Genomic DNA, 15,679 nt, shown 5'->3' with positions numbered 1-15,679 from the left:
TGGTTTCAAATCATATTTCTGACATTGTTTAATTTTAGGGTGAAGCATGTCTGTCAAAACCAATTTTATCAAAATTTTAAATGAATTTTAATATAGTAAAACAAGATCACACATAAAAAGAGGATATCATTTGCAAGTGTTTTGCTTGCATTGTAAAAGTGAGTGCATATTTATTTCCATTTCCTCAATTTGCCTAGTATGTTGCATCCATTTGGAATTTGTTTGGAACCTGTTTGCAATTACTTCCCCTTCAAAAGAGCTACCCGCAAGTACTTGAAAATGAGGATAGTACATAAGATATTTTACTATCCATGTTAGCTGATCAGCCACGCCATGGACAACAAGTACATAGAATCAACTTACACAACATGCAGCCCAATAAGCCAAAGGCAACCCATTAAGGCTTGCATGTGCAATTAATCTCCTGCAACTGAAAAACAGAAGAGCTTGTCAAGCATTTGGCACAACATGTGGCAAGCAGGCAAGTGTGATCAGAGGTTGTACTGCCCTGATATAGTATATTTATTAGTTTTAACACAGCCCCACATGATAATATTTCTAAAGTGCTAGAACCACTGTCATGCTGAGATTGCTAAGGCAGAAGGAATGGTACAACTAAAAGCAAGATTCAGTCTCCATGGGGAAAGTATTCTGAGGATTCTGATGAAGCAAATGCTCTTTCTTTCTTTCTTTCTTTCTTTCTTTCTTTCTTTCTCATCTTCCTGCAGCTTTGCAAGCTTCCAATCACACCTGCAAGTTTAAAGCATTAAGCCTAACATATAATATCACAATCTAAGTTAGTTCTACCAACAAGGCTGTTTTGTTACCTGAACGTCACTCCAAGATCCTCGGCTGGAACCTTGCTTTGTTGTCCATTTTCTGACTGCTTACTGGCACCTAGTTTGCTTTTGATATCCAGTGAGGACTGGCTTTCCTTGGGGAAGGAAAAGAAAAACAATTTACCATTTAGAAAAGCTTCTACAAACTTGATACACACCTAAGGGGAAAAAGATAACTGTAGTACACTAGATTAAATTATACAGCCTGACTCACACAAAAGCCACAATGCAGGGGAACATAAGCCTGGTCATACCTGTACTTATCTATTTCATCAAGATATGAAATTTTCCAAACACACATGTATGAAGCTGCAAAGACCAAGGAAGTCTAAATACTATTCCCCTTTAAAGGGTGTTGTTTCATTGCAACCTGCCACAGAGCAGGCATATGGGCTTATTTGTTGTCAATGCCATTGTCCACCAATATTCAACTGTATAATTCTTTGTTTATGAAGTTAAACAAAACTGCATAGGCTACCTAGGTCAAAATATTTTAAACAAATTATTTCAGACTCAGTAACATTGAGATGAGCTAACAGTGGCAACAGACATTTATCAGGACACCTCCCTATAAAGTTAAAAAAACAACAACATTACAAGTCACCAAGCAGCAGCAGCAGCAACAGCAGCTTAAATACTTTTTGCTCCCCTACAAAATACTCACCATGCTCAACTCTCGAGTTCTCTTCCCGATTTCTCTCTCCACCTGGTGCAGCTCCAAGCTCAGTTGTTCACTTGAGATTATTCCAGGCCACTTAGGAGGAGGAGGTGGTGGTGGTGGGGGTTGTGGTTGACCCGACAAGGTGTTTGCCTCCCTCTGCAACAGCAGCCTGTTATTAACAGCCTAAATGCACAAAGCCAAGCACATACATAACTGAGCACACCATGCAGATAATGGGAATCAGGCCAAACTTCAGGATTATTGCTTGGTTTCCAAAACAATTTGCAACCTACCTGCCTCTCATAAGCAATTTACAAATTGGCCATTATTCCAAAAAATGTTTTACTAACTGTTACTAGTGAATATCAAGGCAATTTCACATCAGAAATATAGGTTATGAAATATGCTGCCCTTTCGAAAAACATGAAACACCTCCCATTTTTCCTCTTCGTTGAAACAGATCGAAATTGTGCCTTCAGTATCTCCCTTTTGTGAAACTCCTATCCATCCATCCTTCCCTTTTACTATTCCTAACCATGGGATTACCCCCAGAATTTCCATGAGTTTACTGAAATCAGCTTTCGTAGAGTCTAAAATGTGTGTCTGACTATATCTGGCTTCTCCTTTCCACTGTATAACAAACTCCAGGAGAACATGATCACTCCCACCTAAGGATCCCACCACTTGCACCCCATTAACCAGGTCATCCCTGTTGGTTAGGATCAGATTTAAAATGGATGATCCCCTTGTTGCCTCTTCCACCTTTTGAACAATTAAACTGTCTTCCAGGCAAGTGAGGGATTTGCTAGATCTTGAGGATTTGGCTGAGTTTGATTTCCAACAAATATCAGGATAGTTGAAATCACCCATCACTACTATATCTCTCTTATTTGAGAGAGTGGTCATCCAATTCCTCTATCTGACTTGGGGGTCTCCCACAATGACATCCCTGTTGTTTCCCTCCCCTTTCATTTTTATCCAGATGCTCTCCACCTGGCTTCCAGGATTTAAGTTCTGGATCTCTTTACAGGTGTAGGCATCCCTGACATATAATGCTACTCCCCCTCCTTTCCTGTTTGGCCTATTTCTCTTTAAAAGGTTATATCCCTCTGTTACTACATTCCAATCATGAGACTCAACCCACCAGGTTTCAGTGATGCCTATTATATCGTATTTGCTATGTTGTGCTAGGAGTCTTGAATCCCGAGACATATATGTACCCAAAAGACATCTGAAGTGAAATGCCTGATTTAATATATAATTATACAAATGAGGATTGGTTTGAACAATTTCATCCTCAAGATTCTACTATCACTGAAGTATTTAGATGTAATAATTTAAAAGCATACTGCTCAATGTTCAGTGTCCAATCAATCATAATTATAACAATGGAATATAATAATTTAGTGGGTAATTTCAAACCATCAAATTCTCCTCTATTACAGCATCAGCAAAGGCAGGTATGCAAGAATTAACACAGCTTTGTCTCTTGTTGTTGAACAGGAGCACAAGAAATGTTGAGCAGAGAATACTGGGAATACCTGAACTGAAGTAGCTGTAGGCTCTCTAACAGACTGCCACAATCTCTTCAAAAGGATATTGCTATTATTAGATTAACAGGTACTATAGTGTCAGTACCCAGATTGTTGGGGGAAATTAGCTTAGACTTGGTAAACTGCTTAGGGAGTGCTTAAATTCACTGATAAGTGGTATAGAAATGTACTTGATTTTGCTGTAGTTATCACTATGGTTCATTGCTGTTATCAGAAATGTAAATCATCTCAAGAAATCAAATCCAGTTATGACTTCTAGGACAACTTTACAATAACTTAATTAAGAAGGAAGGATCAGTCAACATATGTAAGAAACAAACAAACAAATGCAGGAACTTCACTACCTAGTATCTCAGTACCTAACTGCTTTGGAGAACAGAGACATGAAACAAATTTACTAATTTCAGAAGACTGTGATTTAGAGCCCCTACACATGTGTGTGCGGGACAGAGAGAGAGAGAGAGAGAGAAATAATATGAACACAAGAGCAGGTGAGAGACAGTGCAGGTGCATGCACACATAGGCAAAGGAAATGTTGGACACATATAATGACAAACACAGAATTTGCAGTCTTCAAGCAACTGTTGTGTTACTCAGTTTATATCTACTGCATATACTCATGTATAAGCCTAGAAATGTAAGTCAAAGAATTGACCCCACAGGTCATATTAAGTACTGTATCTTAACCACAAGCCATCCACAGGTCATTTTAAGTACTGTATCTTAACCCTTATTTAAAAGAAGGAACCATTCCCTGGTGAAAGGGGTATAATCTGTAATGGAAGCATGACTCTCCCCCCTTCTCATCCATCCAGCCTTAAGAGTGAGCACAAACAGTGTCAACATTTTGTAACATCTTTGACATTGTTTTGCTTTGCTTCCTTCATTAGATCTTTTGTAATATGCTCCTAAATTTTACCCTCTACTTATCCACAGGTCATATCAAAATCCATAATTTCCCCCCAAAAACTTGCCCTCAATTTATACATGAGGTCAACTTATAGTTGAGTATATACAGTAATTATTGTGATGTAAAAATCACATTTCAAATTGCTAAACAACAGTGAAAAGGCCATCATTTTAAATGAAATAAAATTACTGAATATACAGTGCTCCCACATCATACGCGGGCGCACTATACACAGCTTTCAGCCTATGCTGAAAGCCATGTGACGGAAGAGGAAACAGCACATGTACCCATGGTGCTCATACCATGCCGTGTGCAAGAGCCCCACTGTTTTCAATGGGGCTCAAGCATACACGCAATCTGCCCCATCCGTTAGGGGTGGGGTCCTAACGGATCCCGTGTAAGGCAAGGGCACACTGTAATATGCTTCATTATAAATACAGTGTGCCCTCCCCTTATGCAGGGATCCCTCTGCGTAAGGGGAAATCAGTGTATGTTGAAGCACCATAGAAACTAATGGGGCTCGCGCTCGTGGTGTGTGGTGGCACGGTGGTACGGGCGCGTGCCCCATTAGTTTTCCCGGGGCGCACAATAGGCTCTTCCCGCGCAACTTTCAGCATATACTGAAACATGGGCGCGCTGTATATGCTTCAGAAAAGCATATATTTATATTTCCACTGCTATCTTTCTGTTTCACATCCAGTTCTTGATTTATAAAGGAAGAAAGGAAGAGAAATAGGGGGAGAAACATATATCTACCTCCAGTCCTCTTGTCTGTTGGCTAATCTGATGGTTTAATTGCTGCAGTTCAAGTCGAAGTTGTTGTTCTCTTTCAGAGGAGGGCAAAGGCTTCCCATGGCCAGCCACATCAGTCATAGACAATCTCTCTCTTTGGAGACAAAGAATTTTTTTGTTAATAAGCATGATTAGCTCTCTCTTTTCAAGGTATAAATAAAAGATAAATGACTAACAGGTTCAAATACTCTTACCTGTCACTAAGGCGTCCCTGAGAAGGTATGTTTTGATGGGGTGAATATGGCGAGCCTCCCCATGTATTGTGTGATCCATAAGGATTGTAATCTATAAGACAGTTGGAAAGGTGTAAATAAAAAGGGTTTATTAAAATTATTCATATTAAAATAATTCCAAAACAGATACTGATGCCGTATTTTTAAGACAGCCTTGTATGCAATGTTAACTTTGGAGAAAAAATGTTACAACAGAAGATCACTGTTATCTATCCATTTTCTTTTATCTTTTTAACACTGGAAATATAAAACAAAAATATTTGTGGGTCATACTTTTGATCTCTTTTAAACAGCAATCAAACAGTTGTTATTAAATATTTCATGTGTAAGGGGTGAGAAGGAATGACAATGATAAAGAAATCCTAATGTTCCAATGGGTGCATGAACAGGACTGAAAATGGCTTGAGAGTTTCAAAATATCTATTCAAATCTTCAACATAGAGTGAAGTTTGCAGAGTGAACAAGAAGACTGGCTGTCTACCACTATTGAAGAACTAAGGCCTGTTTCAGACTGCCAAAATAAAGCTGCTTCGGGTATCTTTAGAGGTATGCTGTTTAAATGATGCATGCATCCTAAGAATCCGGAAGCTGCACCAAAGCTGCACTTCAGTGCTTAGGAATGGAGTGTGGCTTTGGTGCGACCTCCGGACTCTTAGGACCCATGCATCATTTAAATAGCATACCTCCAAAGAGACCCAAAGCAGCTTTATTTTGGCAGTCTGTAACAGGCCTAAGTTAACTCACCAACAGAGGCTTTTCTTCATATTGCCTTCTGTACATAGGAAGTACATATGGAATTGGTACACCGTCATTAAATAAGCCATTTGCATATTTGTTTTTGTTAACTGCTGTCAAGTCAACTTTGACTTATGGCAGCTCAACGAATGAGACCTCCAAGTCACCCTATCATCAACCGCCCTACTCTGGTCTTACAGACTCAGGGCTGTGGCTTTTTGTGCCATTCATTGCCTTAGTACATATGGTGTGCCAGGATCATGTGGCCAGCTGCCAATATATGTATACAACATACACAATGGATATATGTACATGGGTTGAAATTTATGTTCTTTAGTCCTGTTTTGTGAATTTCAAATAGTATTAGAGAAAGAGAGAGAGAGATTTGGCAAACTCCTATTTTCCACTTTTGCAAAAGAGTTCCTCCACTTGCTTTGCATTTGTCTCTGAGATGACACAGGACAGCTCTAATCCAATTCACCCTGTAAATCAGTGGTTCCCAACCTGTCGGTTGGGACCCCTTTGGGGGTCGAACGACTCTTTCACAGGGGTTGCCTATGACCATTAGAAAACACATATTTGCATGTAGCAATGAAAATAATTTTATGGTTGGGGGTCACCACAACATGGGGAACTGTATTAAAGGGTCGCGGTATTGGGAAGGTTGGGAACCACTTAAAATGCTGTAATAAAGGGCTGAGATCCAAAGTTTAGCCATATCCAAAGGGACTGTGTTAACTAGGTGAGTGGTGTTTGTTTTAATCTGAATACTTGGCACATCCGTTTTTGGATTCTCCTCAATTTTTCAAATGATTTACTATGTAACATATGGGTTCAAGAAACACTTACTATACAGTTCTTTGGACCCTAGGTAAGAGTTTATATTAATATATTTCCTAGCTTGTTGCTATATTATTACAAAAATATTCAGTCTAAGGAAGAGGTGCATGAAGCTCAAAACTTGTAAATTACAAATCAGATAAAGAGTTGTTATGGACAAAAAAAATTAATGAAATTGGAGAAGTAGATTTGAAATTTGAGAAAATTGTTAAGTCAGAAGATAATCATAAAATTAGTAAATATTATAAAGCAATACTGAAATTAGACATGGAAGAAGATTTGGTCAAACCCCAAATGGTAAAATGGGCCCAAAATATTGGACAGAATATAAATTTGGAACAATGGGAAAAATCATGGACAAAAAGAATAAACTATACTTTAAGTTACAATGTAAGAGAAAACTTCTACAAAATGCAGTACAGATGGTACTTAACCCCGTACAAATTAGCTAAGATGAATAAAAATTTGAATAATTTGTGTTGGAAATATGAAAAAGAAACGGGCACCTTTTTATCATCTATGGTGGGAATGTAGGTATGCAAAGATTTATTGGAATAAAATTCATGAAAAAATGGAAGAAATCTTAAAGATAAAATTAAGTAAAGACCCTAAAAGATAATTGTTAAGTATTAACCAGTAAGAGGAAATTGAGAGAAAACATGGAAGATTAATGTTTTACATGGCAACAGCTGCTAGAATGTTGTATGCATCCAAGTGGAAAGAAAAAAATATCTCCAGATGTAAAAGATTGGTTATATAAATTGATTGATTTTATGGAAATGGATAAATTAACACAATTCTGCAAAAGAAATCTATTGAAAAATTCAAAAATGACTGGAATCCTTTGATTTATTACTTGAAAAACAAAAGGGGAGAAAACTGGGAATTTGGGCTGGATTAATAAAAAACTACAAAGTGTATAGATGTACAGGAATGAAAAACACCAAATTACAATTATGACACTATTTTTGTTCTGTTTAAAATTATGCAGAATTTTTTTTTCTTTTTGATACTCTATAGGGAGAAAAACCAATATTGTAATATATCAGTATAACTTGAAAAGTAAGGAAGATTTGTTTAAATGTGTAGTGTTTTTTATTGTTAAACTTTTAAATGTAATATGTATGGTTTGTTAGGTTGTATGTTTTGATTTTATGTTTTATACTAAATAAAGAATATTAAAATAATAAAAAATTGTAGATTACAACTGTATGATTTTAATAACACATAATTGCAAACTAGGGCCTAAATACGCTAATGGTTCCAGATTCTTTCTGGAACCATTTTGGAAGCTAAGCCGGGTCAGTCCAGATTAGTACCTGGATAGGAGAACACCAACAAATACTGAGTGCTGTAGGAGATACTTCAGAAGAAGGAACTGTCAAAACCACCTCTTAATATTCTTTGCCTAAGAAAACCATATGAAATTCATGGGCTCACCATAAGTTGAAAGCTGACTTGAAGGCACATACATACATACAGTAGTTGTAAACTACTGACCAGGGAGGTTGTGAAAAAACCTGAAACAACTCTGAAATAGGAGCAAAAGAACAAAGAGTAGCCAACTAAGAGATTAGTGGTATAAATCTATGTCTATGTCTATACACAGTAAACCCCATTCAATTTAAATTGTGCTGTGTATGGAAAAAGACACTATTTAGTTACAGTATGTATAGAAGAGAAGAATGACCTCCAAGTGAAAGGCTGTAGGGAGGAAGCTTCAAGATTAACTCCTAAGTTTATTATCTGTAGTTAGTGGGTAACTGGTGTTATTTCATACCATTCTCTCTTTTGTTCTCCACTTCTAGCTAGTTTATGCTTAAAGCAGTCCATTATCACAACTGAGCCAAAGTACTGGTGTGTGCTGGTGTAAACAATTATATTGGGGTGCAGGAAGACCTGGAAGGCATAAACTTTATACCTGAAATATTAACTGGTTTCGTAGAAGCCCCTTGAACTGTCATGGCTTGCATGGGACCAGGGTTCTGGTACATTGCTTTGGATGTACGTGAGATGGCACCAAACCTTGATACAGTAGGACGATCTCCAAATGGAATAAGATCATCATCACCAGTTTCTGCCGCTCTCCTTTGCAAATCCAGCCGCTGATCTCGCATCCCCTTGCTATCTAAGTTCTGGGTAGACAGACAGAAAAACAGGAGATATATAAACTTCTCTACTTTAGCTACATTTTTCCAGTTCTCATTTCACATTTACTGTACAAACAAGTATATTTTAGTAATTATTATAAGCAGTGAGACCCATCATTTCTTCACCAGAATGCAGCATTACCCAGACAGGTAGTGAGAGGAAAGAAAAGAAGACAGTCAATTATAAATTCACACCCTTCTTCTGGTTCAGCAAACACCTACCTAACTGCTGACCTCCTCCCCAAATCTTGTTTCCTGCAAATGGAGTGGCAAAGGGTATCATTTTAACTCAGCACTAAACATAAGCACAGGCTGAGTGGAATTTTATGAAGTGAACTGGCAGTTGCCCCATCCACCTCTGGCTACCCTATTTAAGGGACTTCCCACCAAAACCCGCCAGTTCCAATTAATGCTGATGCAGCCATCCATGTGAACCAGCAAGACACAATGAGATGGTGGGATTGAGTGAGTTCACAGATGACCACCTGAAGAACTATACTTACAGGTATACAACCTGTCCCTTTTTCTTTTTAGACTCTGTGACTTACACAACTGGGAGACTAGCAAGCTACAAGAAGTAGGATGCATGACTTTTGGTGCAAACAAGCTAACTTTACTGAAACAAAGTCAACATGCACCACAACCCCCTGCCCCAACAGTCATACAACAATCAACATGGTTTCAAAGGGAAAAAGCTCCAAAAATGTAAAACACAGTACCGAAATAAAGGTGGATTCAAAAGCATTCAGCAACAAATTACACAAGTAGAATGCAACAATACATTCATGTAAGGAGTGACCAAAGAACAGCTTTCCCAAAGACGATAATGACTCAAGACTTCGAGTCCACTCTGTAATGTGAAATAAAATTCATAGGTTGGAATCAAGCAGCTGCACAGCCAATGTCCTTGATCAAAACACCAGCCAGGAAAGCATGGGGGGCAGCAACTGCCCTTGAGGAATAAGCTCAAACTCGAGATGGAGAGTTGTGGGGAAGAGAGGGAAATTGGAGGTTTCTATTCCCTTTTTTTGCAAGCCTTGAGGAAACTTCTGGGGAAGGAAGGGAAATTGGAGGTTTGTGTCCACATTTTGCATGCCCAGACTGTGACCCTCGGGAGAGGTCCAGAGAGGGAGAAGGAGGGAGTGAAGTGATGTTTCGCCCCCTCCATTTAGATCCTTTGTTACATGCCCCTGAGTTTGGCCCTCAACTTATCCATGGGCCCTCAACTTATCCACTTATCAAAACTTGCCCTCGACGTATACATGAGGTCGACTTATACACAAATATATATGGTATGTCTTCCTTCCCCTGGCAAAACAAAGAGAACTCCTGTGAAAGGGTTGAACTGAAACATGAAAACAGGCATCTTTCAGTCCTGAGTTGTATACCATTTGCCAGGTTGCATTAAAGGAAGGAAAGAGTTAAGAGACACCACCCTGAAGCAACATGGACAAATGCACTGGTTTACGCCTCTCAAATCCAAAATTGGCCTCAGACCTCCATCATTTTTGGTGATGGTAAAGTACCGGGAAAAGAAACCTTGATGTTTCTATCAGTAGAAAACCAGCTCAAAACTTTTTTTTTTTGCAAGATGGTATCTACCTCTTGAAGTAGAACGATAGAAGTGGTACATCGGAAGAATCCTATTGGAGGATAGGAATCTAATTTGATGTCATAGCCTTGCCTCATCATGTTGAGAATCCAGGAATTCATGGTGATGGGGCTCCATGCTTGATGGTAGTTTTTGAGCTGGTCATGGAACCGAGGAGACGCCATTAGTGGTATAGTGGGCATAGGTTCTAGAACATTCAGGACAGGGTGCTGTGGAAAGTTCAGCTGCTGATGTGTCATCCAACAGAAAGCCAAACCCAGCATTTTGAGATGTCACTGGACTTTTTCTTCATCTGCCTGGATTCAAACTTCTGGCTTGGATGACTTCTGAGTAATTGGAGCAGCTTGTCAGCAACTGCAACAATATCTCAACCTGGAGGTACTGTAGGACCTTTTGGAAGACCATCTATACTTGTAGCTAACATACTTGTATTTAGAAGATGATTAGACCAGCAGGTTGAAACTGAACTTCCTTGCCGTCAACCACATTTTATGAGTGTGTTCCAACTTGATATTAGTCTCAGAGTTGAAGAAACTGTACCCATCAAAGTGAAGGTCATCTATAGCAGCATGGGCTTCACTGGAGAAGCCTGTTGAATGGAGCCAAGCATAGCAATAGAGAGCTACTGCACCAGGCATCATCTTACCTCCGCAGTCCATAATACGACAAGAGGTCATACTCTTGATGACCCACCAGTTTATGAGCTTTGGACTGCAGGAGAGAGCCACTCAATGATCCTCATTAAGAGCTTGTTCAGAAACAGAGTCATCTTTTGACACAGGATCTAAATGTATGCTCCCATACAAGCCAAGTGGTTAGAGATCTTGGAGATGAGAGCAGCCGACAAAAAGAATTTCCTCTTCAGAGCATCAAGCTTCTTGAATTCTTTGCCCACTGGTGTCAAATGCAGACAGTGTGAAGCTTAAACAATGATTGAATATGGTTTCAGATGCTGCCCCAGAGGAGGAAAGGTTGAATAATCCACTTTGTAATCTCTAACTTGTTTGACATGGATGGAATCAATGACGAGGTTGACCATGACTTATTAATAACTTGCATTAGGAAAAGGCACATCGTTAAGTGGTGGTTTGTGATTGAATCTGGTGAAAAAAACAATTCTCAATTGTAGTTTGTTGCTCTTGCACCTGAATGGCCATCTTAGCCATCTGAAGCAGCTGATCCACAAATACCTTGACATCATCTGTTGGCGAGGATGAGTCTATGGCACCAAATTTGTGGGCACAACCACAAAGTCTGAATCTGAACCTGACTCTGACGTTCCTGAAGTGGAGGAAAGCTGGACAATCTGGCTTAATACAACTATGGTTGAGGCAGAATGCAGAGTCTTGCCTTTGGACTTTGCCATAACATCCTGAACTGGAAACGCTCAGGATAGAGCTTGCTCCTGAGTAGTACTGGCCTTATTGGATGCTTGTACCTTCATTCTTTCACCTTGTTGAACAGAATGATGTCATCTACGCTTCAATCGGGTCAAATAAACCTCATTCCCACAGTGGCGACCATACTGCTCAGAACAGCTTACACCAGTTGAAGAACTTCCTGCAGAATAATAGGAATTCGAGGAAGGAGATCTTTACCTGTAGTAGCTATAATTTTTATGACCATGATCACTGCCATGCTGGGATTGTTGGTGTTGTTTACTCCAGTAATACAGCTAAGAGAAAGTTCTAACTGTATCTGAACACGAGTGGAACGGGGGCAACATCGAGCAGAATGGGGGCAATGTCGATACGGTGAGGGAATTGTAGGAAGAGGCTGAGAACGACCCAAGTTTTGGGCCAGAAAAATGAGGCCATTATTCTAATTATCAAGATAATCTCAGTAACTACTGTGCAATTCTTTGGAGAGACCGGCAGTGGGGAAAGAGCCATTTCTCTTTCCATCACCTGTGTGATGATCATTTCCTGTGAAAAGGGGAGGAACATCTAAATGTGGGTTGGTCTGTCCACTTCTCCATATGGGCCACAGCGCTTTTGCCAGATGGCAGCACAGGCTCCCCCAGTCTCTTTTGTCTTTCCGCTAGATCTTCCTGCTGGTCAGGGACTAATGAGATTCTCTGAAGGCCTCCTTCTTGTCCCGGCTGCAGAGAACAATCCTCTGCCACCAGTACTGATTATTGCTGTTCTGTCTCCAGCTCTGGCCCATGCCAGACTGGGTATGTGGGGTGTGCCTTAGCCACAGCATGGAAAAATGGTGCCTCACCCAATGGCTATGCAGACCCCCCCAGCTTATACTGCCCTCTGTTTTACCCTCCAGGGGCAGGGGGAGGTCAGATGACGCCTGCTTCTTCTTCAGCATGGGTGAACTACCCTAACTGACTGAAAGCTTCCTTTCATTGTACCCTTTACACATGGCCCTGAGTGGCGAAGGGCAGGAAAATGACCTGAGGCGAAGAAGAAAGCTAGTCTACAGGATAGGACTAGTTAGGAAGGGTGAAGGAGTTTTAGGACTTCAGGCTTTAAAGACGTTTGAGAGAGACTGAGAGAGAGAAAGAGAGAGAGACATAAAGGGAAAATCCTCATAATGGTAACTGGAATGGAGCAATGAAAATGTGTGCAAATGGAGAGAAGGCAGGAACAAAGACTGGTGAAGTTGAAGGCTTTCATGGCCGGCATCCATGGTTTTTTGTGGGTTTTTCGGGCTATGTGGCCATGTTCTAGAAATTTTCCTTCCTGACGTTTTGCCAGCATCTGTGGCTGGCATCTTCAGAGAATGCTTGCCTGGAAAAAAAGTGTGTGTGCGCGCGCACACACACACACACACACTGTGTGAGGGTGGGAATGCAGGAGTGATTTGCATGTGTATTGTTCTGTGCTGATGGCCGGCCTAAGGCTGGGAGGCTACTGCAAACGAGGATTAATGTCTGCTAATGATCCCCAATTAGCAGACATTAATCCTCTTTTGCATTAGCCTCCCAGCCTGAGGCCAGCCATCAGCACAGAACAATACACATGCAAATCACTCCTGCATTCCCATGCTCACACAGTATACACACACACACACATATATATATATACACACCCACTTTTTATCCAGGCAAGCATTCTCTGAAGGAGGTTTCTCTCACCTTCACAGGGAAAACCACAGCCTGATAAAAGGTGATTTCAGACGCAACTTCTTGGAGAGGAGTGGAAGCCTCCACAACCATAGTAGCTTCAGCATCAGAGGAAGAAGGTTGAGGAAAAGTGTGTTCCTTCAATTTCCTCTTCTTTTTGTGCTTGTGCACTGACTGCATCTCCACAACAATAGACCTGCCCAAGGTTGGTGGTTGATGGTGTGTAGACTTCTTGTCAGTACTATTGTGGGACTTTTTCATTGGTGTACAAATAGTCTCCACCATGAACACTTAGCCCTATGTTTGGAAGGCCCAACAGCTGTTGAGACTGAAGTCGGCTTCCTTTCCACACTTGTTGATGTTGTCCTATTTTGAGGTCGAGGGTTCACACCAAGAGTCTGAACATCCTCCCTTGATGTCAAAGGACTTGTCGACACACAGTCTCCTGCAGTTTCAGGGCCTGTTCATACAAGAGAGCCTTCAGCTGAAGATCCCTGCTACGTCTAGCCTGTGATGCAAAGGCCAAGCAGTGCACACACAAGCCAACAACCAGGGACTTGCCCAAACACTGGAGGCATTTCAGGTTCCCAACCTGATTTGGGATCCTGGTGCCGCGTTCAACACATTTCTTGAAAGAAGCCAGCAGTATTCAAGAAGACTGAAGGACTAGCTGATAATTCAAGAAAGGATGAAACTCTTCCAATGGAAGTACACAAATGCTGTTTCTGATGAGGCAGATGGATGTAAAAGAACTGGTGGGTTTTGGCAGGAAGTTATGGGTAGGACTACTGCCAAATGCTTCAGAATGTTTAGAATGTTCTGAAAGAGGCACGGTGCGATAGCAGGATAACCTCAGCTGTGTAAGTCAAAGAGATCACGAAGAACTTATTCTGTGCATGGGTAGTTTGAACTCACAAAAGCCTTTAAGTTATTTTTCACAGTACATCAGCAGTTCTTTTGCAATAGAGAGTTTAGAAAACACTACACTAAATTTTGACTCCATTTAGGTATCACACATCAGTTAGAACCCAAGCATTGCTTATAAGCTTTTAAACAGAAAGCTCATACTTTAGAGAAATGTCAGCAATTTCATCAAATGTCTCTCCAGATCTCAGCTTCATTCACTCCTCCGTTGTTCTTTTAGAAAGTGAAGTCATGGTGTAACTATAATTTGTTCATTCAAATATCAGAGGCTATGTGAGTGCAAATAACTGTTTTTGAATACACTTTAAAGTATACTTTCTAATTCTGATTTGCAAGCCAGGTAATTGAAAACAAATGTTTATCAATTCAGACATCACAGCTAAATTTCCTTATCTGTGGTTTAAACTATGAGTTCTAAACTGAGCCCTATGAATTTAGGGGAAAAAGGACACCTGAAACTTGGGTGTTGTTGTGTGTCTTCATTTTGTTTCCGACTTATGGCGACCCTGAGGCAAACCTATCACAGGGGTTTCTTGGCAAAAATTTGTTCAGAGGGGGTTTGCCTTAGCCTTCCTCTGAGACTGAGAGAGTGTGACTTGCCCAAGGTCAGTCACCCAGTGGATGTGGTATAGTTGTTTGGGTGGTGGACTAGGACTCCGGATGTTTGGGTCTGAATCGCTATGGAACCACAGAAACCCACTAGGTGACTGACCTTGGGCAAGTCACACTCTCTCAGCCTCAGAGGAAGGCTAAGGCAAACCCCCTCTGAACAAATTTTTGCCAAAAAACCTCTGTGATAGGTTTTGCTTCAGGGTCGCCATAAGTCAGAAACAAAATGAAGGCACACAACAACAAGAGATCTTTATACCTCTTATTAAAAATAATCACTCCAGGAATGGATGGTCTGCATCTGTAATTCTCTGTATGCACAGATTTATACCTTGCAATCTGCCCTTTTTGATCACAATATAAAATTTGGGTGATGTACTATCAACAACACACATTCTCTCTAGCATTGTTAGATCTTCGTTGCATGCTTACCACCATCTCGACAAGTCCCACTGCCACAATGTCTTTGGGTTTTGCATCTTTGGTTCCAATGTAGGAGCCAATGGTGTCACATGACCAGGGGGAGTACTGGCTGTAATCATTTCCTTTGTATTTGCCGGCTACCTTCAAATCTTCATCCATGAACTGCATAAAAACAGAGCCCAGCAATATAATTGAAGGAAAGGAAGCATTGTCTTGGCATTCAGAATTATTGTAATGGCAATAAAAATGAAAGAATACAAGAATAATACTATGTGGCTTTACTAAATATTTGAACTGGCTTCAAAATGCAATGTTAATACAT

The 15,679-nt window shown here is 40.3% G+C and overlaps 1 protein-coding gene across 4 annotated transcripts in view; it reads right to left on the bottom strand.

The window, feature by feature from the left end:
- Nucleotides 1–15,679, bottom strand: part of RC3H1 (ring finger and CCCH-type domains 1) — an 86,914-nt gene that overhangs the window by 8,067 nt on the left and 63,168 nt on the right. For 2 of the 4 annotated variants that reach the window (XM_089515982.1, XM_089515981.1), the window contains 6 exons: nucleotides 15,367–15,519; nucleotides 8,485–8,698; nucleotides 4,950–5,040; nucleotides 4,720–4,849; nucleotides 1,504–1,683; nucleotides 828–934 (listed from right to left, as the gene is read on the bottom strand). In XM_089515982.1, the coding sequence (XP_089372108.1) occupies nucleotides 828–934; nucleotides 1,504–1,683; nucleotides 4,720–4,849; nucleotides 4,950–5,040; nucleotides 8,485–8,698; nucleotides 15,367–15,519 (875 nt within the window). The remainder of the gene's footprint in view (nucleotides 1–827; nucleotides 935–1,503; nucleotides 1,684–4,719; nucleotides 4,850–4,949; nucleotides 5,041–8,484; nucleotides 8,699–15,366; nucleotides 15,520–15,679) is intronic. The other 2 variants (XM_089515983.1, XM_089515984.1) reach the window with 2 other exon arrangements.

Source organism: Sceloporus occidentalis, unplaced genomic scaffold (genome assembly GCF_023333645.1).
Source record: "Sceloporus occidentalis isolate IW3139 unplaced genomic scaffold, rSceOcc1.0.p SCAF_3, whole genome shotgun sequence".
In the NCBI taxonomy this organism is placed as follows: domain Eukaryota; kingdom Metazoa; phylum Chordata; class Lepidosauria; order Squamata; family Phrynosomatidae; genus Sceloporus; species Sceloporus occidentalis.
This window is presented reverse-complemented; position numbering and strand designations above follow the sequence as displayed.